The 27,645-nt window shown below is 42.0% G+C and overlaps 2 protein-coding genes across 5 annotated transcripts; both read right to left on the bottom strand.

Annotated features, from left to right (window-relative positions):
* Positions 1-1,489: 1,489 nt before the first annotated feature.
* LOC133958554 (magnesium transporter protein 1-like) lies at positions 1,490-26,281 on the bottom strand. Its single transcript, XM_062393438.1, has 10 exons — positions 26,147-26,281; positions 22,708-22,877; positions 22,509-22,626; positions 20,965-21,105; positions 16,196-16,336; positions 5,420-5,509; positions 5,272-5,335; positions 4,860-4,934; positions 2,308-2,398; positions 1,490-2,221 (listed from the first exon to the last, which is right to left on the bottom strand). Exons 1-10 carry the CDS (start codon positions 26,225-26,227, stop codon positions 2,206-2,208), a joined length of 987 nt encoding a protein of 328 aa, XP_062249422.1. The 5' UTR covers positions 26,228-26,281; the 3' UTR covers positions 1,490-2,205.
* LOC133958555 (uncharacterized) lies at positions 6,473-11,886 on the bottom strand. Of its 4 annotated transcripts, none has more exons than XM_062393439.1 (5): positions 8,866-11,886; positions 7,689-7,811; positions 7,487-7,576; positions 7,172-7,380; positions 6,473-7,034 (listed from the first exon to the last, which is right to left on the bottom strand). In XM_062393439.1, exon 1 carries the CDS (start codon positions 11,470-11,472, stop codon positions 10,522-10,524), a length of 951 nt encoding a protein of 316 aa, XP_062249423.1. In that variant the 5' UTR covers positions 11,473-11,886; the 3' UTR covers positions 6,473-7,034; positions 7,172-7,380; positions 7,487-7,576; positions 7,689-7,811; positions 8,866-10,521. The 4 variants fall into 4 exon arrangements, with proteins under 4 accessions (XP_062249423.1, XP_062249424.1, XP_062249425.1 ...); XM_062393440.1 differs by having other exon boundaries at positions 7,239-7,380; XM_062393441.1 differs by having other exon boundaries at positions 7,305-7,380.
* Positions 26,282-27,645: the final 1,364 nt, after the last annotated feature.

The raw sequence follows: 27,645 nt of genomic DNA, 5'->3' as shown, positions 1-27,645 counted from the left end.
ACTCTTTAGTCATATTTAATATAAAAAGATTGTGCAATGGAATATGTCATTATTGTCAGCAGATGTGTATATGTGAACTGTGGCATGTGTAAGGAAGTACTTTATTATAGGCCAATGTTTAAGGGATTTTATTTTTATTGTGTAAAACTGCAAGCTGCAAGAAAGCCCAAAGAAAATGTCTCAATGGGGACCATCAAGTATATCTTAACTTACATTTTGTTCTCAGGGTGGTGCTATTGCAAAAGCTAATAATAAAACAAGATATTTTGGCTTCTCAATCCTCATCATTTATGTTGATTCAGTTTTCCAACACAAAACTTGTGCCTAATGCTTCAATTCATAAGTTCCGCAAACACAGGAGAATGTTAACCTAAACCCAATTTCAAATTTGACTCAGAAAAAGTGGTATTATTTGACTGGTGGTGTCAGTGCAGGGTGTTTAAATGTCAATTTATCTTAAAACCTTGGTGCTTTTAGGAGTTGCTGGGATTCTTGCGGATGAGTACATTCTCACTCATAAATCTGCATTTGGTGAGAAGGTTTATGTGCAGGCTCAGTTAAATGATGGCAGGGTGAGACAATGGTCTATTTTGGTCTATTTAGATATTTATGCCAAAACACCAGGACCTCTCCCACTCACCATCCATATCTATTGTGTCTCGCATCAAATATATTATCTGATAAGTCTAAGTGAAGTCTTCTGTATAAACAAGAATACATTTTTTTCTTATGGATTTGATTCTCCACCAAATCAATCCAGAACTGTTCAAAACCAGTCGGTAATCATTTAATTCCATCTCATTCCTTATGTGTCGTGAAATTATTTCGTATTTGAAAATATCTGAACATGTCATTATGCAAAAAACAATATTGGATCTGAAGTTTTGAGTAAGCCCTAAGAGTCGTTCCCTCAAATAACTGGTTTATCTTGGTCAGACCTTTCCTTAGCCCCCTACTAAAGCCACTGTTGTGCCATAATGCATTAAACGTGACATCATAAAATGGTGTGCCTTTCGGCACTTTAGCCCAGGGGGGTACGTATCTGGAGATTGAAGGTCTTGGTGTTGACTAGTTTCTGTTCCCAGGCTTGTCGTACAACCATTTCCTTCACTGTGTAGTCCAGAAACATTACAATAATGGAGTGTGGTGGTGCAGAGTTGCCTGGCTTGAAATCCATAGATGTTTGTGCCCTCTCAATTTGTAGATTCATCTCCTGCGGCATCTACAGGAGATGGATGTTCCACCAAACCTCGCTTTCTTCTGGGACTTCTGGGATCGATTCTCAAGCTATTACGGCGCATACAGTTCTCAAAGTCATCGCACAGGGCGAACACGACACGTGTTTCTCAGCACATGGCGGCATCGGAGGTCAATATTTACCTAATTTTAATCATAGATAAGACAATTTTGGTGTAGTCACATGCCTTGTGAGCACAGGACTGCCCCCCCCCCGTCACAAATTTAAGAAACAGCAGAGACAAACACTGAGTAAGTAGTTAAGGCACTTTATGTCAGAAATTATCAAATATTCTCTCCTAATACAACCTGATAAGGCAACCAGACACCTCTGATGAATTAATCTAATGAATCTAGGGTTCAGGCTATTCTTCTTAATAGGGGACAAAAAATGTATTCAAGGTGTAGTGAACTGTAGTGAACTAATTGTGTGAAAACTGACACTCTGCCACCAGTGACCTGATAAATACAGCATTATTATGTGTGCAGTTGTTTTAAGAGAAATTAGCAGCATTAGCTTTCATTCAACATTTTTATATTTTGCAAGTTATAAATGAATGGGAAAAGTATGGTTGATTTGGTAAAACATTAATCCCTTCATCTAAAACACTTATAGTATTCAAATCCAGTAGGCTAATACCTCCACCCCACACAAACTAAGTTAAACCTGAGCAAAGAACCTCACTATGGTCTCAACCATTAAAGATACACACAAAACATTATACGAAATTGGCATTTTGCAGAGTACACACCTTTTGGCAGATGAGAATCTAGTATACATACAGGTGACGAGGGTCCTGCTGTACAGGCACATGGTGTTTTTATATGTTTTGATACACACCTATGACTTGACGGATCAGAGGTCAATTCATGGCTTAGAAAACAGTAATGCAGCATCGTTGCCTTGGACAGCACTCTGCTTATTGACAGAACTTGTGAAGTGGAAAACTTGTTCTCATGTGGTCACGTCTAACTCATCAGGAAGCTGCAAAACAGACAATACGTTTTACTAAAAGGAACCAAGGTATTGGATAAGCCAATGATAGGTAAAACGAGATCAAATTTCTCTACCTGTATGGGTATCCATGGTACTTGGCTCTGAAAATGGACAACAGCCAGCTGAAGAACAGCATCACCAGACAAATACCTGCTACACACATAACTGAGACACACACAAACACATACTGCATTTACAAGAATGAATCATATTTTTGAAGGTGCTCAACACCAAAACATTGATGTTTAAATGGGTCACCATCTCATAGAACGCTGCACACAGTTCTAAAATGAAAACACTAAACACAACTCAAAACATTAGAGGGGAAAATTTAAATTCTATCATCTACTCACCTCTCTGCCGCGGGGGGGGGGGCATCAGGTCATTCACATTGAGTTTTAAGCCTAAAAGTACACCAGAAGTGGCAAAACTAGCGGATATTAGCATTTCCATAGGAAGATATCAGCAGACAGTTAGCTTGTGGACACTTTGATGACACCACACAAGCAGTATGGAGACATATGGTTATTTGTTGTTTTATTATGTCTGAAAGACTCACCATTTACTTGGATTCTGCTCTAACAAAGTTTATCCCTGAGACTTCAGAAGTGTTTTTTGGACTCAAACACATCAACCAACCTACATCGGCATAGTGGTGAGAAGATGAGTGAATTTTCATTTTTGATTAAACTATCCCTTTAAAGGGTCCATATTTTAGATAGATAGATAGATGGATACTTTATTAATCCCGTGGGAAATTCAGATAGACTTACACCTTCTGGGATTTAATTTGAGGTATTGGTACCAGAAAGCTTTGGAGCAGCTACTACCCTTTGCCTCCACTTATTTATGTGAAGCCTCCTTCTCTGCAATGACTGTGATCAAAACAAAGCAAAGAAACAGACTGTGCCTGGAGAAGAGCTTGATCTCAGCAGTTGCTTCCCTGTCACCAAGAAAGACAAAGATCCTCGGTGAAGCACAAGAACAAGTTTCTCACTAAAATTTAAATGCAAAAGGACTCACTCAGTTCAATGCAACAATGTAATCTTCAGTGTTGACAGTTTGTAAATTTAAGATTAGAATTATTTTCGATCCTTAAAGATATTTAAAGATGATACATATTTTTATTTTTTTTATTTTGAGCTAATCTTTTATTTAAAATTAAATTAATGATTTATTTTTTGGGAATAAGTGTTTATCTATAATTACGTTCATGTGTTCAGTTTGACAACATATCTTTATTATCATCCAAAAAGAGGTAACTTTAAGTTGCTAAAAAAAATTATGTGCACAAATCTTCATTTATAATTGAGATAATTGCTTCTTAAGATATTTATATATCTTTCCAAATAGTGCCCCTGGAGGTTGGCTGCATAAGTTCTATATTGCAACATCCACCATTATGTTTATCAGAGATCTGAGAATCCACAGATAATCCCTGCGCCAAACCATGAAAGAAACATCAAGTACTGCAGAACTCTGCAGCCAATGGCTCTTGATAAGGAGGAAAGATCCCCCCCATTAGTTTCATCAGAATACCAAGAGATATCTTCAGGCCAGTGATGGAGATGCAGAAAGAGATAGGTGATTGTGCTGTTTGGAGCTAGATTCTTACAAAAACTAAAATATACAAAACATGTTTTATAATTACAAATATCAACAAACTAATATACACTGTTTAAAAAAAATTTATTTGCAACCTGATTGGGCTGCAGGTACTGCCTCCAGTAGAGACAATGACACTAGCAGAAAAAAAATAGAGAAGAATCAGTCAGGAAGGATAAGGAGAGATCAATTGTCTGTGGCCATCACATGCAAAACCATTCCCTTTTTGAGGGTAGTAGGTTTTTGCCTCAGCATTGGACCTGTTGTCACTTTTACTTGCGCCAAAGAGGGTGAAACTGATTCACTATCACTTGTGTTTCCTAATTGGACAGATTGAAACCCCTGGAAATTTAACTGACTTGGTAAGATACTGTGACGATTAAGTGTGCCCTTAATTGTAATGTGCAGTGTACTAAATCATTTTAATAAATTATGTTTCAGAAAAAAAATAGCCTTCATTTCATACAAATACAATAGAATATGTCCAACATGTATAAAGCATATTTACAATAAGTACAAAAAATGTATATCCAATTAAGAAAAAACTATATTATTAGGTACAAAGAAAAATATATTCCACAACTAAAACAAAACATATGTCACTTTTGGCAGAATCTTTCAGCTCTGAAGGTCCTGAGTAATTCACCCTCCAGGTCACAACAGCAAGAGTCACTGTGCGCCAATTTACAGGCACCAAGAAGTCAAGAGTCAGGAGATTGTAGTTCACATTATCTTCTGTACTTGTGGGATACATTTTTTTGTGCTTGTATGAAATGTTTAAGGCTATTGATTTCTGAAATATGTATTGTATATTGTATATTTGTTCTTTTGGTGTGTTTAGTATTTGCTACACAAGCTGTGTTTGCAGGTTAATGGTAGGTAATTATTAAAACATGCTTTGATTGTTTGTTGAATTTTGGCAAGAATCTACCTCCATCATTGATTGGTAAATAGTTGGGCAACCTTTGAGTGTACATTAAAATCTAAATGGAATAATGTGTGCGTATGTGTGTGTTCATACTCTTCCTCTTTCCAATGTCTATGTCAGACGTGGCAGCCTCACAAAGCAGCACAATTCCCATGGTAACAGCAGCATCTGATATTGATGTCAAGGTTTCAACAAGAAATGCACGTGATGCCTGACATCACTCTACTCAAACCATTACTGAGAGCCACTTAAAAGGCATGGAAGTTTGAGGATAGGGAGGTGAATAGCACTTACGATTTTAGCTTATTTTTGTCATATCAAGTTTACTTATCTTACCTCTGTTGTTTGACACTTGCGGGTCAAGTTCACAAGGGGCTGACAATAGCCTAATCAATATCAACAAGTTTTTTTTTTTTTTTGGCTTCTTTTTATTTGTATATTAAGTGACTTCGATTTCAGTGCATGGTGCAAGTGTGATGATGCATATGCGGTAGCAGAAGGATACTGAAGAGTAGGACGATGTGTGTCTCAGCCACAAACTGGGCCTGACTGCTGCCATGAATGTAACTCTGAAACAGTTCAATACTATTCTTAAAACAATTTCACATATAAGATTGTGAATGACGATATATTGCGGTGTGTTTCTGACATACAACTTGTCCGGTGCTAGGGTTCTTGTGTGCATAAGGTGGTCCTCTGATGTGGTTCCACATCTGGCCTGAAGTCATGATCAGGACAAAGCACTGAAAGGCACAAAATAAAACATTATAAATATCAGGATATCTGGGTCTGGAGACCTCACAATATTTACAAGTGTATTCAATTAAAATTCAGAGAGGCCCACATAAAGAAAATTTCCTCAAGCAAAGGTGCAGAACATCATAATGTTTTTGCACCATCAACTACTGGTGTAAAATCATAAAGTCATGAATTCTCGATAAAATGACAGTAATACACTGCAAACTTTCAAAAATGCATGCTGCTAAATGACACAGGGAAATATAACATTACTTGTTGCAGTATATTTACTCAATCTAGCTTTTATTGAAGTGTTTATATATTCTGAAATCAATTAGAAAATAATATATTACAAACCACAGAAAGTTTGAACATTATTCTCACTGCTGCTTTTGACATTCATTAAAATTATCTGGTTTTCAGTTTAGAGTGAAAAGTTGGTTTAATGAACTTTGTCAAGAACACCAATCCCTGAGAAAGGATTCAGCAAAGAAACTTAAAGGGGACATATAATGCCCATTTCACCACAGTTGATATGGTTCCTTGGGGTCTTAATGAAATGTCTAACATTTTTTGGTAAAAATACCCCAAGGATCATTTAAAACAGCACCTTTTTACTCTGTCTAAAACAGACCTCCTCAGATCAAGCTGTTTTGAGGGCCCCGCCCTCTCACCCCGCCCCCATCTTACCCCGCCCCCTTTCACCCCTCCCCCCTCTCATGGAGGTGTAGGACATGTGTTTGAATGTGTTCTCACTACAGAATGCATTCAACATCTATAGGGCAGATTATGGGCCTTTATGTTTTATTTATTTTTTATGCATGAGATATCAGTCATTTCTGCAATAAAATTATGTCTGAGGAATAAAATACATAAATTACTCTTCCCTATGTATTACTTTGCTAACTGCTGCTTACACGTGTCAATTGTTTACATGTTACATATCAAACATTAAAAGCACACAACTGTTTCTATAAACTTTTATTGTCAGAAAGACTGCTAGAAAGATTGCCACAGAGCTTTTTAATCATAGTTATTAAATGTACTGGCTGGGACAGAGGTAATAAATACAAAAAATACTAAGTATAATAAATACATTCATTACAAAAATACAATTTGTGCCATCAGTAGCTATACTGTAAACAAAGGAACACTTTATATTTGTGTGTCACCTTTTATTCTCTAAATACAATGTGAACTTTGCTCAGCCGTTACAGGTATTTGGCGTACAGAAGCTTTGTGAGCTGGTGTTGGGGCCCTCTGGGCCGGAGAATCAGGGAGGTCCTGCCCTCCTGCTCGGTGCTCCAGATACACAGAGTGTTCCCTGATGCTCAGGGAAGTTATACAGGGTTCAGACCTGCCCTTGATTGAAACTCGACACATAGCTGGCTATAACTTCCTGCTTGTCAGGTTTCTCATACTAGGCAGAGAGATCCTCAGGTTTTGAGATCTTCAGCACCTCATTCACATATGGGGCCGGGTCCTGAAAAACCTTGTGAAAGATGAGGTCCAACAGGTTATCCATGTAATCTGTAATACAAATTGGGGGAAAAGTTGGACATTTTGCACTTTTTTGTATTTATTATTTTCTTTTTATAATTATATTATTCTATTTATCGTGAAGACGATAAATAAATTAATTGATATGTTATTTATGTTTCACATACTGTTTGTACATTATTTGGCTTTTAAATAGAGCCTGTAAGAATCATGGAAGATTGCATCTGCTTTCACCGGCTTTGCTGTGCACTCGCCCTTCTTATATATTACATCTGTCCCCAGCCGACACACAGGACACACCTCAAACAGCTCCAGGAGGCAGTTTTCATAGACAATATATGTGGGTGTCTTATGAACAGGGTTGGAAGATTCCATCCTATTAGAACGACAAAGATTTCACCAAAAGGCTGCAACAGCTAAAAAAGTGTAGGATGGTAATCTGTGATTATTGAAATGTTTAGATTAAATATTGAGTCACTCACGTCACATCTTGTCCTCTCCCTCCTCCAAGCGAGGTCTCTTACAGCTGAGGTCCCAACACCGACATCAGTGCAGCACAGTTTTCTGTGTGCCTATGATAAAACAGACACAATATCCATGGAGTCACAACAAATGAGATGCTGTTACAACTTTAACACGGAGACACAATCAATGACCTGACGAAGTAACTGAGGGTAAACAAACCTGTACTTTTGTAGTGAGGTCGCAGTGTTTTCATAGAAAGCTGCGTTCCACGTGTGCGCATCTTAGGTTCGCCGTCTGGCATGCTACGTGATGTAGCCTGGCACCGTGAACAGATGTGCTTGCCTGAACACCAAAAGCAGCAATGTTATTCATGTTTGTACTACTGTCATGCATACAAGGATACAAGGACACATTCCCCAAACTAGGGCTGGTAATGAATAATCGTTCTATTCCCGCACATTATGACAACAACATACTCCGGTATCTTGAACGAGCGGCCATAGCAGCATCTGAAGCTGGAAGTTAGGTTCGTCAGTGTTGTGCTCTCCACGCTCTTCTTCCCCCCCCCCCCGATGGCAGCACTGGGCTGGAAGTTCGCTACGGCCGACACTCGTAGCAGCTTCTACAAACTTCCGTAGCTAACTTCAAGCTCCAGCAGCTACAACCGGAGATCTTAGCAGCTACTAAAAACATCCGTAGCTAACTTCAAGCTCCAGCAGCTACAACCGGAGCTCTTAGCAGCTGCTACAAGCATCCGTAGCTAACTTCAAGCTCAAGCATCTAAAAACCGGAGCTTGTAGCAGTTACTACAAACATCCGTAGCTAACTTCAAGCTCCAGCAGCTACAACCGGAGCTCTAAGCAGCTGCTACGAGCATCCGTAGCTAACTTCAAGCTCCAGCAGCTACAACCGGAGCTCTTAGCAGCTGCTACAAGCGTCCGTAGCTAACTTCAAGCTCCAGCATCTGCAACCGGAGCTTGTAGCAGTTACTACAAACATCCGTAGCTAACTTCAAGCTCAAGCAGCAACAACCGGAGCTCTTGGCAGCTACTACAAACATCCGTAGCTAACTTCAAGCTCCAGCAGCTACAACCAGAGCTCGTAGCAGCTACTACCGGGGTTCGTAGTAGGTGCTACGGCTCCTCGAGCGGAGGGGGGGGGGGGGGGGGGGGGGGCGCGTGGAGACCACAACACTCACGAACCTGCCATGGGATCACCGTTCACCGTGGACTCGCCAGCAGTCCTCGATTAATGAAAACTCCTGTAAAGTCTCTCCCTATCCGCCACCACTACATACTAGCCTCACACACACGGCACAACATGCTAACGGCACTAGCCTCCACACAAAATGTCTAAAAGAAGCGAATACCAGAATTATAAAAAAAAAAATACTTACATTTCCCTCGTCTTCAGTATTGCCATGGAAAGATGGCACCGACCCCTCTTTCAATAACAACCTTTTAGAGAATCCAGTGTTATATTGGCCCAGGTTGATAAAACAGTCTGATTCAAAGTGGTGGCAGAAACGTTGCCATCATATATGAACTCAATCCATCTCAATCTTGTGTCTTCTGAAGCTGGAGTCACATGAAGACATGTTTGCAGCCGACCACCGATTCATGCTGATAGTTAGATAATCCAAGTGTTTCCAAGGCTTGCAAGAATGAAATGGCGGTAACTATAGAATACTTTATATTCTATAAAGTGGGAGGGTCCATCTAGGGGTGGGTCGAGTGGTAGTGGGGGAGTGCATAGAGCTATGGGGGAATGTACTAAATGGGCATTTTTCGACTATGACGTCTATTTCGGGGGAAATTCCATTGGACGCACTTTAGCACATAGTTTCTGAAATAGAGGAACCACAACAAATCGCGGGAGTGATTTTTTTCCAGAGTTTATGGGACGGTAGACATGCCAGATACCCAAACTAATGTGTAGAAGCACTACAAAAGTGGAATTTTCATAATATGTCCCCTTTAAGTTTATGAATCACCTGCTGACCCCCTTTGGCCAGTTCCATCAGAATAAACTGCAGTGAGAGTAATATATCTGTTTTTTCAGGTTAAAAGCAGTTTGTCTGGATGAACAGCAACCCCTGTTTTGAGTTTCCTGTCAGAAATTAGCAGCTCCTGGTAGGGTCTCCCATGGCAGAGTGGTCTCAGGTGAGGGGCCAGACTAAGAATGGTTCAAAACCCTCAATGAATATCGACAAAAGAGGAGATGGGACCCAGCCCGGAGGAAGCCCGGGGCCCCCGTCTGGAGCTAGGCCCAGACGGAGGGCTCGATGGCGAGCGTCTGGTGGCCGGGTTTGCCACGGAGCCCGGTCGGGCATAGCCCGAACAAACTACGTGGCACCCCCCCTCTCTTCATCTCATGGGCCCACCACCTGTGGGAAGACCCGTTGGGGTCGGGTGCGCAGCCACATGGGTGGCAGCGAAGGTAGGGGGTCTCGACGGACCAGACCCGGGCGGCAGAAGCTGGCTCTGGGGACGTGGAACGTCACCTCGCTGTGGGGAAAGGAACCGGAGCTTGTGAGGGAGGTGGAGCGCTATCAGTTAGATCTGGTGGGGCTTACCTCCACGCACAGTCTCAGCTCTGGTACCGTACTCCTGGATAAGGGTTGGACTTTATTCTTCTCCGGAGTTGCCAAGGGCGTGAGGCGTCGGGCGGGTGTGGGGATACTCATAAATCCCCGGCTGAGCGCCGCGGTGTTGGAGTTTACCCCGGTAGACGAGAGGGTCGCCTCCCTGCGCCTAAGGGTGGTAGGGGGGAAAACTCTGACTGTTGTTTGTGCGTATGCACCAAACAGCAGTTCAGAGTACTCGGCCTTCTTGGAGACCCTGAATGGAGTCCTGTATGGGGCTCCAGTAGGGGACTCCGTAGTTCTGCTGGGTGACTTCAACGCCCACGTGGGCAACGATGGAGACACCTGGAGAGGCGTGGTGGGGAGGAACGGCCTCCCTGATCTGAACCCGAGCGGTGGTTTGTTATTGGACTTCTGTGCTAGCCATGGATTGTCCATAACAAACACCATGTTCGAACATAAGGGTGCTCATAAGTGTACCTGGTACCAGAGTACCCTAGGCCGAAGATCAATGATCGATTTTGTGATCGTGTCATCTGATCTGAGGCCGCATGTTTTGGACACTCGGGTAAAGAGAGGGGCGGAACTGTCAACCGACCACCATCTGGTTGTGAGTTGGATCAGGGAGTGGGGGAAATTTCCGGATAGACCTGGTAAGCCCAAACGAGTAGTGCGGGTGACCTGGGAACGTCTGGAGGAGGCCCCCGTCCTAGGTATCTTCAACTCACACCTCCGGCGGAGTTTTTCTGGCATTCCTGTGGAGGTTGGGGGCATTGAGCCGGAGTGGGCGGTGTTCAAAGCCTCCATTGCTGAAGCTGCGGCGGCTAGCTGTGGCCTCAGGGTCTTAGGCTCCTCAAGGGGCGGTAACCCTCGGACACCGTGGTGGACACCGGTGGTCAGGGAAGCCGTCCGATTGAAGAAGGAGGCCTTCCGGGATATGATATCCAGGAGGACTCCTGACTCGGTTGCAGGGTACCGACAGGCCCGAAGGGCTGCAGCTGCTGCTGTGTCCGAGGCTAAGCAGCGGGTGTGGGAGAAGTTCGGAGAGGTCATGGAGAAGGACTTTCGGTCGGCACCAAAGTGTTTCTGGAAGACTATCCGGCACCTCAGGAGGGGGAAACGGGGAACCATCCAAGCTGTGTACAGTAACGATGGGACTCTGTTGACCTCAACTGAGGAGGTTGTCGGACGTTGGAAGGAACACTTTGAGGAACTCCTGAATCCGAATAACACGCCCTCTATGTTGGAGGCAGAGCTCGAGGTTGATGGTGTTTCATCGTCAATTTCCCTGGTGGAGGTCACTGAGGTGGTCAAACATCTCCGCAGTGGCAAGGCCCCAGGGACTGATGAGATCCGGCCAGAAATGCTAAAGGCTCTGGGTGTTGAGGGGCTGTCATGGTTGACACGCCTATTCAACATCGCGTGGGAGTCGGGTACAGTGCCAAAGGAGTGGCAAACTGGGGTGGTGGTTCCCCTGTTCAAAAAGGGGGACCAGAGAGTGTGTGCCAATTACCGGGGCATCACACTTCTCAGCCTCCCTGGTAAAGTCTACTCCAAGGTGCTGGAAAGGAGGGTTCGGCCGATCGTCGAACCTCAGATTGAAGAGGAACAATGCGGTTTTCGCCCCGGACGTGGAACTACAGACCAGCTCTTCACTCTCGCAAGGATCCTGGAGGGGGCCTGGGAGTATGCCCATCCGGTCTACATGTGTTTTGTGGATCTGGAGAAGGCGTATGACCGGGTCCCCCGGGAGAAACTGTGGGAGGTGCTGCGGGAGTATGGGGTAAGGGGGTCTATCCTCAGGGCCATCCAATCCCTGTACTCCCAAAGCGAGAGCTGTGTTCGCGTCCTCGGCAGCCAGTCAGTTTCGTTCTCAGTGGATGCTGGTCTCCGCCAGGGCTGCGCCTTGTCACCAATCCTGTTTGTGATATACATGGACAGGATATCGAGGCGTAGTCGGGGTGGGGAGGGGTTGCAGTTCGGTGGTCTGAGGATCTCGTCACTGCTTTTTGCAGATGACGTGGTCCTCATTGGATCATCGGCCTGTGACCTTCAGCACTCACTGGATCGGCTGGTGGCCGAGTGTGAAGCGGCTGGGATGAGGATCAGCACCTCTAAATCTGAGGCCATGACTCTTAGCAGGAAACCGATGGATTGCTTACTCCGGGTAGGAAATGAGTCCTTAGCCCAAGTGAAGGAGTTCAAGTACCTTGGGGTCTTGTTCGCGAGTGAGGGTACTATGGAGCGTGAGATTGGCCGGAGAATCGGAGCAGCGGGGGCGGTATTGCGTTCGCTTTACCGCACCGTTGTAACGAAAAGAGAGCTGAGCCGCAAGGCAAAGCTCTCGATCTACTGGTCGATCTTCGTTCCTATCCTCACCTATGGTCATGAGGGCTGGGTGATGACCGAAAGGACGAGATCACGGGTACAAGCGGCCGAGATGAGTTTTCTCAGAAGGGTGGCTGACGTCTCCCTTAGGGATAGGGTGAGAAGCTCAGCCATCCGTGAGGAACTCGGATTAGAGCCGCTGCTCCTTCACTTAGAAAGGAGTCAGCTGAGGTGGTTCGGGCATCTGGTAAGGATGCCCACTGGGCGCCTTCCTTGGGAGGTGTTTCAGGCACGTCCAGTGGGGAGGAGACCTCGGGGAAGACCCAGGACTAGGTGGAGAGATTATATCTCAACAGTGGCCTGGGAACGCCTCGGGATCCCCCCGTCAGAGTTGGTCAATGTGGCCCGGGAAAGGGAAGTCTGGGGCCCCCTGCTTGAGCTGCTCCCCCCGCGACCCGACCCCGGATAAGCGGATGAAAATGAGATGAGATGAGAAATTAAGTAGTATGGTATTAGCCAGGAATATACACTACAATTCGGTACAATATATATTGACATATTAAGTGCCTTAATAAATGTGTATATTAAACAACTTCAATTTAATGTTACATGCATACGCCAAATTAAAATATACATTATCTCAAGGCATTTTAGATAGAAAATCAAGACTTAAAAATTTTGAGAAACCCAAGAGTTCCCACAACGAGCAGGCACTTAAGTTACTGTGAAGAGAAAAAACTCCCTGAAGTTAAAAGAAAGAAATTACCATGCTATAATTTATTAACAATATTTATTGTCCATTTTCACATTGAATCGGGGGGGACAATAGGGAGAGCAGAGGCTAAAAAGACCAGGCAAGACAACCATTCCACTTGCAAAGGTGGAAAACCTGAGGTAGGGAGAGCACATCAAAACAAGGTATAAATGTTCGAGTTCGAGTTGGACTTCAATGTCGGGGCTTACGGACACTTGGATGACACCACAGGAGCATTGTGGAAGCATTTTAGTTTTTTTGTTGTTGATTTTTAACGATTGAAGAAGCGTGCGCCAGTTACTTCAATTGTATTGGATTGGATTTAGCAGTGTTTTGTCAACATAAACATTTCACCCACGCCACCATTGGCTGAGTGGTGAGTAGATAAAGAGTGAATTCAAATTTTTAACTTCCTCTGAAATAAAACATCTAATATATTTTGGTCAATACACCCAAGGAATATTCCAGTGGGATGAAGTGCCACAACATCCTTTACAAGCCAGTATGAAGAGCTCGGTTCAGAAAGGCCTGTATAAGGGCATTGTAATGGCTCTTGCCTGTTAACCTCCATCAGTGAACCACAGGAGTCGCAAGTTGTAGTTTTACTTATAATTTTATTTTGTCTTTGCAGACATACACTTACGTCCTTGCGCACACATACACACACACACTGTTCCACTGTTGGGCCATACTCAGGCCGTCTTCGAAACGGTTTCTCTGTGAGTTCTCTTCAGCCCCAGTACTCAACTGCTGAAAAAGTTGAGAGTGATTAGCCAATAGAGAACACCTTTAAAAATCAGACTCCCTCCCTGGCACAATTCCCCAGACCACATCCCCACTCTCTCCCTCCTACGGCCAACGTTGATCACACCCCACTACAGCAGGCATGTTCCTTTAAATGCTTATAAGCCACTCCTACATCTATATGCTCGGAGGGAATGGGGTAATTTGTGATATATGCACACCAACATAGCTTTTTGTACAGGGGGTTGTTTTCACCCCTATCTGTCTGTATATTTGTGTAAAAAAAATTAAATAACATGTTCTTGCAGGAGTTAATAATACTGGGTGAATTCTTTCATCACCCATGGCTTAATTGGGTAGGCGGTAATTCTTAAGATATGCACATGGATCTCCAACCCATCCACCATCTTAGATTGTTTGGAAGGATAACAGATAATAGTTTGAAGAACCCCAGAAATAATAACTAGTGCTGTCAGTTTAACGCGTTATTAACGGCGTTAACGCAAAAACATTTTAACGCCGTTGATTTTTTTATCGCGAGATTAAGCAGAGCTGCCAACTCTCACGCTTTTGCATGTTGGTGGCTGACTAAGTCACAAAAATTTTTTAAAACATCATCGTATCAGGCCGTAATGAAGTACAAGGAGCGGGCGAGTGTGTGTGTGCGTCTGTGTGTGTGGTTCCAGATAGCGCACCGTAGCCCCGCCCCGCGCACCCGCTCAGAGAGACACAGTGAGATCAGAGCTCAGTGACTCACTGCTTCTTAACTATGGAAACAGTGAAAACACAGAGTTTTGTACTGCCTACCTTTTGCAGTTGGTTTCTATCGAGCTGCAGTATCTGTGTTCGCCTCCAGTCTGACCTGCTCTCGCTTTTTGTTTTAATATTTCGCCAACTAAAATATATTTTTTTAAGCTACTAGGCTGCAGCTATATGTTTTTTTTTTTATTTAAAAACATGGTACTTCTTATTTCATACATTTCCCACAAATATGGGGAGGACTCAAATAGCCCTACACAGTTCTGTGTTTAATTTATTTCAAAGTAGGCTGACACTTGCCTGTGTATTTTGTTTGTTTGTTATTTTGTTGCTTGTCTGTTTGAGAGGCCTGACTGCTATGTTCAAAGCAAACTTGAAAAAAAGAAAATATTAAGCCATGGTTTAACTGCACTATAGGCTGAGTCCTTGTTTACCTGAAATGTGCACTTTATAATTTTATTTTGTAGCGCCCTGTTTGGCAATGTTGTTTTTCAATAAAATAAACCATTTGCATAAAGCAAGCCAATCCACTTGTCCATGTTGATAGAGCATTAAAAAAAAAAAAAAAAATGATGGGGAAAAAATAAATGAAGGGACATTTAGAATAGATACAAATTTGCGATTAATCGCGATTAATTTTGAGTTAACTATGATATAAATGCGATTAATCGCGATTAAATATTTTAATCTATTGACAGCACTAATAATAACCCAATACTTACATGTACCTCTCTGGGGAAGAGGTAACCATTTAACTGGTTTCCTGCAATGACTACAAGATGTTAATTGGCAAGCACCCTTGCTTCAAGCCTTTGTTGACAACTGTGAAAAGTAAATAAAACAATAGTTAAGTGATGATACAAATGAGCAGAAAAAAAGACCAGCTAAAAACAAAATATTTAATTTGAAAGACAAAATAAAATGTAATCTTACATTTTTGTACAATTGTCTGTAAAGTTTTGGTCTGTTTATGTAGAAAAAGCATGCTAGGCTCAAGTCTGAGTAACTACAGTTAGGGTTAACTCTAGCCCTATCACTAAACATGCTGAGCCACCAGTTACCTGCTCAGCACTATGTTATTAAACTATAATCACTATGCAGTAACTAGAAACACAGCAACTGGATCAATTATTTTTTTCTGTTTATGGATTTTCAACAGTATAGCTATACTGATTACACTAGCCATGCTACCTGGCTACTAACCACCAGGCCCACTGAGGGGCCAAATAATAAACTTTATTTCCTCAGAGAGTCATGCCTACCAGAAATTGTGGTCCACCACAGCCTGTAGGGTAATCAAATCCCATCCCTTACTGTTGTAGTAGTTTGCAGTTTGTCACTCAAGAGCAATGATGGAAATGCGTGTCATCGTTGGAGCAAGCAGTTTAACCAAAAAGCATCTTCAACAATTTAAGTTTTATTAGCTAAATGTGAGTTGTTCATTTACATAACTTGGATGAAAATCAGACCATGTTTTAAGACAAACATAAACATAAATGCTGGTAATTCCTAAGGAGTCACATACTTTTATATATGTGTGTGTGTGTGTGTAAATACCAGTGCAGAGAAGGCCCAGACATTCTTGCTAAAGAGAAACTCCAAATTGTGTCTTCGTAGATATGCCATTCCTCCGATCACAGCCAGGAGAAAGCCCAGTAGGAGAGGCCCAGCGTAGTTGGGAGGACGAATAACTCGGATCTGCAACACATAAACATGACCAGCGGTGTATAAAGTACTTGAAAGACATACTTGAGTAAAAGTACAGATATCTTACCTAAAGTGACAAAATAATAGTCACAAGTAAAAAAAATGACTTGAGTGAAAGTCTTAAAGTAGCTCATATTAATTGTACTTAAGTATCCAAAGTATCTGGTGTTGAAATTTACTTAAGTATAAAAAGTACAAGTACCAAACTTAAAAATGCAAAGTGCAATATATAGAAGACATATAAAGACACAAAACAACCCAAAATTGTTCTGTTCAGGATTTATTTCAACTGACAAAAATATGCATATAATGTATAATTTTACAAATTTTGAACCCAAGATGCTGAGGTACAAATAGTAATGTACTAGTGTATCTGAACTTCAAGGGACAACAAAAGAACCAACGCAACAGGACAAATAAGTGCACAGTGCTAGTACAAAGAAGACAAAAATCACTGGACACCAAAATTTCAGACCGAATAATAAAGACTGAACTCCGAGAAGACGATCAAACTTGACTATCTAGAGGAAGTAAAACTCTTAACAAAATTTCTGAAGGTGAACCTGCGGAGGGATCATTACCGGTACAGCCTGCTCAACCCCGGTCGACCAAGGCACCCCGACCAACCTCCGGATGCTTAGGGTCTCGCACTGCCCCCCCGACGGCAAACACGGTGACCGGGCCTGCGCATCTCCCGAGGCAGGGGGCATGCGAGTGAGCGAGAGAGAGTGCGGCTTGTGCAAAGGCATGCGTTGCGCCAACCTCCGCTGTTCAAGTAATGAGCCAGTATTGAGAATATAAGAAGTAGAAAGTACAGAAATTTGTGATCAAATGTATCGAGTAACAGTAAAAAGTCGCCAGGAAATAAATACACTACTACAGCACAGATATGTGAAAAATCGACTTAAGTAAAGTAACGCAGTATTTGTACAATTGTCACTTCCCACCACTGAAAATGACATTTATCCTTAAAGGTATCCTTAAACAGTATATCTACAAGGCTGTGCTGAAGACATTTAATTTGTTGGTCTATGTCTATGTTTTTGAAAATAATTTCCCTCTGTAATTTAACCTTGCTGTATCCAAGAGTCATCCCATTTACATTATCCTGTTGGATTAATGCATGGTTACTGACTGATTTGTGTGAGTGTGAAGGCCTGGAATTATTAATTGGTCTCTTTCTTCTGGCTGTTTCCCGTTTGAGGTTTGCTGCAGGGGTTTTCATGCAACATCCACCATCAGGTGGCTTAAATATGTGTGGATCCACTGACAAGCTCTGGCCCGGCTCTAAAAGAAAAATCACACTCTACAGAACACTGCAGCCATGACTCTGGATCAGCAGGAAAGATCCCAACTAGGCCCGAGATGTTGGCGATATGGACCCAGTTCTGATCAAACTGTGTCGGGTCATGTCCCTAACATCCGCTGTTGGTCACTAACATCTGATAACATCAACTGGTTGTAGGCATTTATTAGTGCGATAGAACATACAAGTGATATTCTCCATCTTGTCATATGTTCTTAATGGGATAGCAATTATTGAAAAAGGCAGATAGGCAAGAATATCTGAGCTGAGCGGGCCACATGGCTTTCATTAAACTGCCATACAAGACGGTCATACATGTCTACATTTTAACAACCATATTCTCTATGAAATTTCATCAGACCTGATGCACCCGCAAATTTTGATACGTTATTGAGTACTATGACTTTCCCAAAAATGCAATCCATTTCTAAGAAAAAGAATCCACACAGCTTCAATAGGGTCCTTGCACTGTCGTGCTCGGGCCCTAATTACTTTTAGAAATCACTGCTGTAATTTTTTTGCATTTTCATACTGTCCAAACATGGGGGTTGGCGTTGTAGAAGCATTGATATATTTTGAGAAAAGCCATTAGATCAGCCTTTTGCCTGACCTTAATAATATTGACTTACACATTTTCTGTGAATTTGAGGAGGTTGACTTGGCATGGACTTTTTTTTAACTACTTTCTAGGCCCTAATTGATAAGCATTAAACTCTAAGTAGATTAAGAATTACCAAAAGGATAACCCATGCATTAAAGAAATAATACCAGGCATTGGGTAGTTTTTTAGGCATTAATGCACTAATGAACCAGATTTGTAAAAAAGTAACACCTTAATATAAGGGTACATATGTCTGAAATATCACTTTTCAGTGCTTTTGAACATTTACTTGGGTCCCCTTTGGATCGACGTGAGCGAAGCACACAAAATGCTCCATTGTTGGCTGCCTAGAGGGGCATGCATCTTTGATCCCATGGTGTGGAATACAAGTCCAAGAGTTAAAATGTGCTTAAGGAGATAATTTAATACCCTTGGATTTGTCCTTATCAGTCTACATACTACTAAAAAAACTCATTTTCTAAATGTCTACCTGATAGTACTTGTCGGTAAATTTAAGGAAATAATTCAAAATACATTTAACCATGTATTATCCGTCGATGTAACCAACAAATTATTTAAAAACCCTACCTCAACTGAGAATTACCATCTTGTCGATAGCTCTGTAAAGTCATTACGATTAACATTAGACTCCCTAGCGCCTCTAAGGAAGAAACGTGTAAAAAATAGTGAATTAGCTCCCTGGTATATTTCCAACACACATGAATTAAAACAAGGGTCAAAAAAATCTAGAAAGGAAGTTCTGCTGTGTCTGTTATCCTACCAGGAAAAAAACTTCTGATGGCTTTAAATGTGCTGATTCTCATGTGTCTCTTGCCAAATCCACCAATGACGAGTGACAAGACCTGCCTCCACGGGCGGCAAAATGTAACATAAGAGAAATGTTGAAACACACAGATGATCCATATGTCCAATACAATCCAAGTTTAAAAGTGTTGAGGGAAATGCACATTTGAAGGAATACATGACGTCACTGACATTCCTGTGCTACACAATGTTCCTTAAACCCTGATGGCAAAATCAAAACATTATTTAGGTTTAATTACAGGCATGCAACTAAGCCTGATCACACCAAAATCAGTCTGGCCTTGTCAACCACAATGTCCACTCAAACAAGAAGCGGTGGATAATTACACTAGTTTCTGTGGGTTGGGTAGTACTACCTGGACACAAGCCGGGACTTGATCAACCCCTGTTGGGCCCCCTGGGTGAGGGTGTCTGATTGTTTCCCAAAACGGCCCGCCAGCAAATTGGCTCGCCTCAAAAAAATTAAATAAAAAAATACAACTATTTATAGTAGCACTTAAATACCACTTACTTATAACACTTTGTAGCACGCCCCCCGGGCTAGGCGGCGTGAGTGGCCCAGACCTTCGAATTTGTTTCTGTATGTGGCCCTCGGGATAAAAAGTCTGGGCACTGCTGATCTAGCCTAAACTTTATTTAACGGAGACATATTATGCCCATTTTGATATGATTCCTTGGGGTCTAAATGAAATGTCTATAACATATTTTGGTCAAAATACCACAGGGATCATTTAAAACAGCACCCATTTTACCCTGTCTAAAACAGCCCTCCTATGATTGAACTGTTTTGGGTGCCAATAGTTACTCCTGCTGTTTACCCGAGCTTCATTGATTTTTTTCACTTCGACATTGAGAACATTGGGCAGAAATCACATCGCGTCTACCCCCACCATGGGCCTTCGCGATGCTTTGTTTAAATTAAACAGTCGGACTCTCACCAGTTCTAAGTCAGCTGCTAGGCGCCAGCTGAGGCGCACCGCGCGAACGGAGGGTTCAGGTATGTTCAGGGACATAATCAGTGTGAGTCTCTGCTGGGTCTACATCCTAAAAGTGGCACAAGCTCTAGAAGGGAATCTTTACTGGATGTACCATTTCACTGATTATTTTCGTGCTCGCCATAAAAATGCTGTGAAATCTGCTGAGGTTCAGTGCAGAGGGCCCCTAACCAAGTCCAGTGTCTGACCCATTAGGGCCTTCATAGATGACCTCACTGTGACAACAAAATCTGTCCCAGGCAGCAAATGGATCTGAAGGGCTTTGAGGACCTGATTACATGGGCTCATATGAACTTCAAGCTGGTGAAGTCCAGATTCCTGGACTTCACCACCAGTGCTGAAGAAATGAAAGATCACCAACAAGTTCTGGTTCGCACTTGGCAGCACCCAGATACCATTCGTCAAGTGGATAAGTCAGGCCTATCTTGCAAGTTCAAGGCCTGGATTTACCGACATGGCATCCTCCAACGTATTCTCTAGCCCGTCTTTGTCTATGAGGACCAGATCTCTACAATCGAGGGCTTTGAGAGGAGAGTCAGCAGGGACCGACGGAAGTGGCTGTGACTACCTGGATGTTTGAGCAGCATCACCCTGTATGGGCAGAGCAACAAGCTGAAGCTCCCCATCAGCAGCCTGAATCAAGAATTCATAGTGTCTGGAATCGGAGTCGAAGGTGTATGATGTGAATGTTGGCTGTACGATCTTAATTTAGGATTTACACCACATATGCTGCCTTACATTTTGTAACAGGTGCGAATGCCATTACATATCACTGCGAATTATCACTCTAATGCACAACCTTCTTTAAGTAGCAATTGGAATCATGACCTGGTCTTAGCATGTTAAAAATCATTTAAAATCAGTTTTCATAATACACTTTTACACTTCTTACCTGTACATCTGTTCTGTCTGCCACCCATCTAGCAAGCTGTTCAGCTGCAAAGCCTCGGACCTGCAGCTCATAGGTATCAGATAAGCGAGTTTTTCCTTTTGATGGGAAGTGGAGGAAGGTTGGAGCAGAATTCATATTCAGCTGAAACATACAGTCAAATTATTAATAAACGGAGAAGTGAAGTGTAATAGTTATTAATCAAATTCCATCTTACTGGTTGAACTTTGAATAATTGTATACAACAGAGAATTTGTTCCTTAATGCTTTTTTGTTAAACATTTAATATTGTGTAAGACATATTATGCTTGACCAAATTTCTATGGCAATGGACAATAATTAGGAACATTTATTTGAATCTGAAATCTCCAGTGCCGGGGCGTCCCAGCAACGTAATCAACAGTATCGATTACATATGAACGAATTACGCAGAACACGTTGCAAGGAAGGTGGCTGCGCACAGTCAAAGCATGGACTCACCCTGAAGAGTAAGCTGAAATAAAGAAAAATATTTGCCTATGATCATCTAGCATAGGTGGACACTTTTTCACCTGCGATGCTTGTTAGATGTTAATATTTATGTGGATTGTTAATGTTCTTTTTCAGATTGTGAATGGAGGTACATTATATATTAAGAAAAAAGAAGAAAAGGTGAAATTCTAACTAAATCTTTCATAAATTTGTTCTCAAATTAAGCACTCTACTTTAAGATGCCTTTTTCAAAACGCTTGATTTTTTTTTTTATGCGAAACTTATTTTACTTGAAACGAGAAATTAACATTTATTTTATTTTTAAGTACCCTTTAGTTAAATGTGAAAATTGATAATAAACATTGTTGCAATACTATTAAATTGTCTTTGCTTTATTGTATTTGTTAGTTTATCAGTATTTGACTTCATACAGACAAACTACTCTGCTACTTCAAGATTTTTTTTTTGATAGACTGAATTGATAGTTACTTGAATATTCACATAGCTTTTCATTTATTTTGCTGTTGGAAAGCTTACTTGAGATTGATATAGCAAACTCTTGCACTAATTTTAATTTGGAGAGATTTTGTATGGGCATGTCAAATTTTAGCAGTTCAGACTGTCAGATTTGTTTGTATTAAAGAAAATACATTTTTTTTTTTTTTTTTTTTTTTTTTAAAATGTATTTTGTAAATTCATTATTAAACTAGGGCTACGTTGTAGCACTAACGGGCCCGAGCACAGGCAATTTCAAGTCTGTTGCGGTCGGGGAAGAGAGAACGATCGATGACCAAGCGCATGTCTCTGCCTTGCGTGCGTTTTAAGGTCTGCAGCAACAATAAACGCTTCACTTCCTGTAGCCAGCAGGTGGCGCTAGGATTTTAAGTCATGGTGTCTTTGTAGATGTCACCAGGTCGCGACTCTTGTCTTACATGTCTAGTTGGGAGTCCACTAACCAGTGAGATCAGGTGCATTGTTTGGCTGAGCTGCCTGTCAACAGTTACACAGAGGGTGCTAATGAAGGTATGGCATATGATTAACAATGGGATCGCATTGGTGACAGGAATTTGCCTTACTATCTGAAAGACGTCTGATCCTTCATCAAAATCAACAGATGCAAAGAAGACTTTATTAGTAAAGGCAGAGGAATAACGCCAGGAGTTAGCCAGAACTTGGTATTCCTCATCAGCTTGTCTGAAATGAGATAAATTATTTGTAATTATTCCATTAGAATTAAAACAGCAGAAGTCTGTTGCTAGTGCTGCTGCTTCGTACCTGCATACCCCACACTGTCTCTGTGGCTGCAGAGCTGTAAACATGATGATCACAGAGTAATTTCTAGGAGGAGCCTTGACAAAGCGACGAAACTTATCTCCGTTCATCCTGATGACTGAACGCTTGGAGGTCCACTCCATCATCTGTGTCACCTTCTCTGACAGCAGAGTCTAAATAGGGCACACAAAGATAAATGCAAGCAAAAAACGATGAACCATCCTTGAATTACTAGCTTCACACATTGATATTGCTTTAGTAGGAACACACATCCAAGACAGAAATAATACAAAAGTAAAACAGCACTAGCAGAGCATATATAGTTCCATCTAGTCCAATACTCTATCATTCCATGTTAAAGAAAACAAAACAGATCGGCAAAGAAAACATAACTTTCTTTCTTCAAACAGCACATCAAGATTCAAGATCTGTATTGTCAAATGCACAACAATAACATTAAGCAGTCGCTGGCAATGAAATGCCAGCGACTGCTTAATGTCTTCTAGCAATGCTCAAGTAATTACAACCAAAAAAATAATAAAATAAATATATCTAAATATATATATTTACAGATTAAGAGAAAAATAAAACAACAATAGTGCAAATATGCCACGGTTGGTTTGGTGGAGTTATTGCAGTTCAGAGGAGTTTAAGGGTCTTATGGCCTGGGGGGGATGGAGGTTGTTGTCCTGGCACCAAGATGTCAGGGCTCTGACCTCTTCTCTGTGGGCCTTCTCATCGTCGCCGGTGATCAGGCCTATGACAGTGGTGTCATCAGCAAACTTAACGATGGTGTTGGAGCTATCGGTGGCCACGCAGTCATGCGTGAATAGGGAGTATAGGAGAGGACTGAGCACGCAGCTCTTGGGGGCTTCGGTGTTGAGAGTCAGGGTGGAGGATGTGGTGCTGCCGATCTGCACCGCCTGTGGTCTGCCCATCAGGAAGTTCAGGATCCACTCACGGAGGGCGATGTTGAGCCCGAGGTCTCTGAGCTTGGTGACGAGCTTCAAGCCTGAAACATGCTTCTGCGTTTTCACGGGCCCGTAAGCGCAAGAGCTCTTCCGGGTCCCTTACGTGCTTATGTATCCCTCCTTACGTGCTGACGGGTGTCGACCCCCTTTTCTAAAATTTACGGCAAAGCTCCGCAAGCTCACTCAGCCCGCAAGGCTGTGATTGGTCTGCTCTACATCCCTTCTGGAGCTGCATTTCCGGTTTCATGCCCCCATAATACCGGCAGAAATCACGGAAGATTTAGAAGAACGAATATGGACCAAATAGAAGAGCACTTGGCAGAAGATATCCGATAGTATGATCACTTGTATAACCTGTCACTGACTGGCGGATTTGTCCGCCAGAAAAAGGCTACGAGGAGCCGCAGTGGCGATGTAAATAAACAATCGACGAAGAAGAAAGAAGGCGTCTCTAAGGTCGTCTTCGACAAAAAGCATTACTCCGCCTAGTGTTCTGGCGCGGAATTGCTTTGTAAGACGCGCAACGGTTAGGGAAGCATGAATGAAAACGAGTCTTGCGCCACAGCGGCGTGAAAAGACGCAGACGCAGTCGCAGAAGCATGTTTCAGGCTTCAGGGTCACAATTGCGTTGAATGCTGAACTGTAGTCGATGAACAGCATTCTCACATATGTGTGCCTCTGGTTCAGGTGGGAGAGGGCAGTGTGGAGGATGAGGGAGATGGCATCTGCAGTTGACCTATTTGACCTTTAGGCAAACTGAAGAGGGTCCAGAGAGTCAGGGAGGGAGGAGGTGATGAATGGTTGGAACAGCCGCTCAAAGCACATCATGATGATGGAAGTGAGTGCTACTGGGCTAGTCATTCAGGCAGAGGGTTTTAGTTTCTTGGGAACAGGGAAAATGATTTTCTTCTTGAGACATGTGGGGACTACAGACTGGAGCAGTGACAGGTTGAAGATGTCTGTGACAACATCTGCCAGCTAATCTGCACACACCTTGAGAGCTCAGCCAGGGATGCCATCAGGTCCAAGTGCCTTGGGTGTGTTGATCCGGTTAAGAGATCTCCACACGTCTGCCCTGGATATGATGGGGGGCAGCGGTCCTCCAGGGCCTCTGCGATCTATACAGCCGGGGGGGTGCTCTCAAAGCGTTCATAAGCAGTGTTCAGATCCTCTGGGAGAGATGCAGACATTACATCAGCACTGCTGGTCTTGGCTTGGTAGTCTGTGATGGTTCTCAGTCCGGCCCACCTGTTCCTTGTGTTGGAGCCCTTGTAATGGGACTCCAATTTGTCCCTGTAGAGTCTCTTAGCACTGCTAATAGCAATCCTGAGCGCGTACCTGGATTTCCTGTATTCCTCCAGATGCCCTGAGATGTAGGCAACATACCGTGCTTTTAGTTAAGCACGTCACCATTAATCCAGGGCTTCTGTTTTGGAAATGTTCGTACAGAAATCCTTTTTACCCTTTTCGTGGATGGGTAACACAACTGGGCTTAATAATTACAATAGGCTTAGCATAGACTGTTCAATTATAATCATGTGATGTTAATAAAATTTGATTTGTGTTGTTGTGATATTTTGTAATAGGTTATTTGAAGTAAATGTTAGTTATATTTTTTGTTCAATGTAGTTTTAGTACAGTGTGTTTTTCTCGACAGTTGACCTTGATGAATATCAGATTATGTTTTATAATGTTTTTTTATTATTAATGACGAAAAGCAGGCCTTTGCAAAGGGTTTACACAATTGCCACTGATTGCTGTTATTGCTGGTATTACAGGCATGCATTATACTGTTCATTCTTGTAACCAACTACGCTTACCAACACTGTTTTTTTTACATATTTAATACTTTGTAAGGCCTACATTTTTATAAAGCTCTACACAGAATAACCTGACCATTTCTTAATTTCCATTGATTTATTTTATATTGAGGTATTTTCAAGCACACTTCTGATTGCATTATCTTAAAGATCTTTCAGAAAATGTGTAGATTCAGTGATAATCGTATCTGGCAAAGTGTTTTATGGTACAAGAAGTTCTGCTAGCATGAATCATCTCATTACAAAATTGTATGAACAGGTTATGATGAGTCGCAACAATCGCAAGTGAAACTGCAGTTAGCAATGCAGTGGTGTGAACCGACGTACGTTCAGTTCAGTGGTGACACTGCTGCCTATTCTATTAACGATTGCAAACATGACTTTGCGGTTAACACTTGACCATAGAGCTACGGTTTCATTTGAGCCGATTTACAAACGGTACCATTGTTTAGAAACTCAGTCTGATGGTGAAGATGTCTTAAACCCTCGTTGTTCACTTTGGGCTGTCCACAGCCACACATTAGCTGCTTTCTGTCTAATGTTAGCTTAGCAATCGGACTTCCAGAGTCATAGTCAACTTTGGAAACGTGTCCAGCATTGAAGGCAGAGCTTGTCATCTGTTATGTGCGCGTGTTATCACAGGCTTGTTACCTCTTTCTTTTTCTGGCCGTCAGCTGGCTCATGGTTGTGAATGAAGAAAACAAACAGGTAAATAAAAAGTTTCTTCAACATATCTGCGTTCCTCGCCCGCACTATGCCGTCTCCTGTCAGCTCATCATTGGTTAACTATAAGCCAATCACAGCGAGCTGGTGCTTTTTCTTCCCAACTTTATTCACACAGAGCATGTTGTCAGCATAGGGAAGGGCTGGAAACCGGAAACACCTATATACAGTTTATGGATGCCACAATAGGTGCGTTCGAGATGGACTTGGTCTGAGTGTGTCAGACTTTTAAGTCAGTGACACTCGAACAACGATCGATGTCTCAACATTTGTTTTTTGTTCCAAAATAAACGGATGTTAAGGAAATCCCCGTGTATTTTAACAAATAATACAAGTTAACAATGGCGTTGATTGAGAACTTTCTTTCAGGTGAAACCCTAACCCATGTGTTTAGTGACCATGTCAGAAAGAGTTGATCATCACATTGTCTTAAGAGATAAATAGTGATAACCTTTTTCTTTTTATTAATCAGCACATTAGAAAAACGAAATCCGGCACAAATGAAATAACATAATAGAAACAAATAGAAACTGAAGGATATGTACTTTCAGTGGATAGGTGGATAGGTGGATAAAATATATTCACACAATCAGATATGTATAATTACATATATATAGATATATGAACAGTTACCATGGTTTAGAAACTCAGTCTGATGGTGAAGATGTTTTAAACCCTCGTTGTTTACTTCCGGCTGTCCACAGCTACACGTTAGCTGCTTTCTGTATAATGTTAGCTTAGCAATCAGACTTCCAGAGTCAGAGTCAACTTTGGAAAAACTTGTACGTGAACTAGTTCATTTTCATTTGCAGGAACTGAATTTGGAACTTAGTTAAGGTCAGTTTTCATATTTCAACAATAAGAAAGAGACTGGGCAAAAATGGCACCCATGGCTTGCCATGGCAGAATTCAAAGGCGAAAGCCACTGCTGAACAAAATGAACACAAAAGCTTGTCATACCAACAGTCAAACATGGTGGTGGTAGTGTGATGGTCTGGGGCTGCTTTGCAGCTTCAGGACCTGGATGACTTGCCATAATTGAGGGAACAATGAATCTGCTCTCTAACAGAAAATCCTGAAGGAGAATGTCTGGCCATCAGTTCGTGACCACAAGCTCAAGCTCACTTGGGTTATGCTGCAGGAAGTCCACCACTGAATGGCTCAAAAAAACAAAATGAAGGTTTTGGAGTGGCCTAGTCAAAGTCCAGACCTAAATCCGATTGAGATGCTGTGGCATGACCTTAAACAAGCCATTAATGCTCGAAAACCATCCAATATTGCTGAATTCAATTAATTTGCTCTGGTTATTGGTGCATACAATGAACATAGAAAAATAAAAACATAAAAACACAATAAATACAACATACATAAGAAAAGCAATAAAAAGAAACAATATATATTTACTCACTATTTTCTTCTTATTTACT

Source organism: Platichthys flesus, chromosome 8 (assembly GCF_949316205.1).
Source record: "Platichthys flesus chromosome 8, fPlaFle2.1, whole genome shotgun sequence".
Taxonomy (NCBI): Eukaryota; Metazoa; Chordata; class Actinopteri; order Pleuronectiformes; family Pleuronectidae; genus Platichthys; species Platichthys flesus.
Note: the sequence above shows the minus strand (reverse complement) of the source record. Positions and strands in the feature narration are given on the sequence as shown.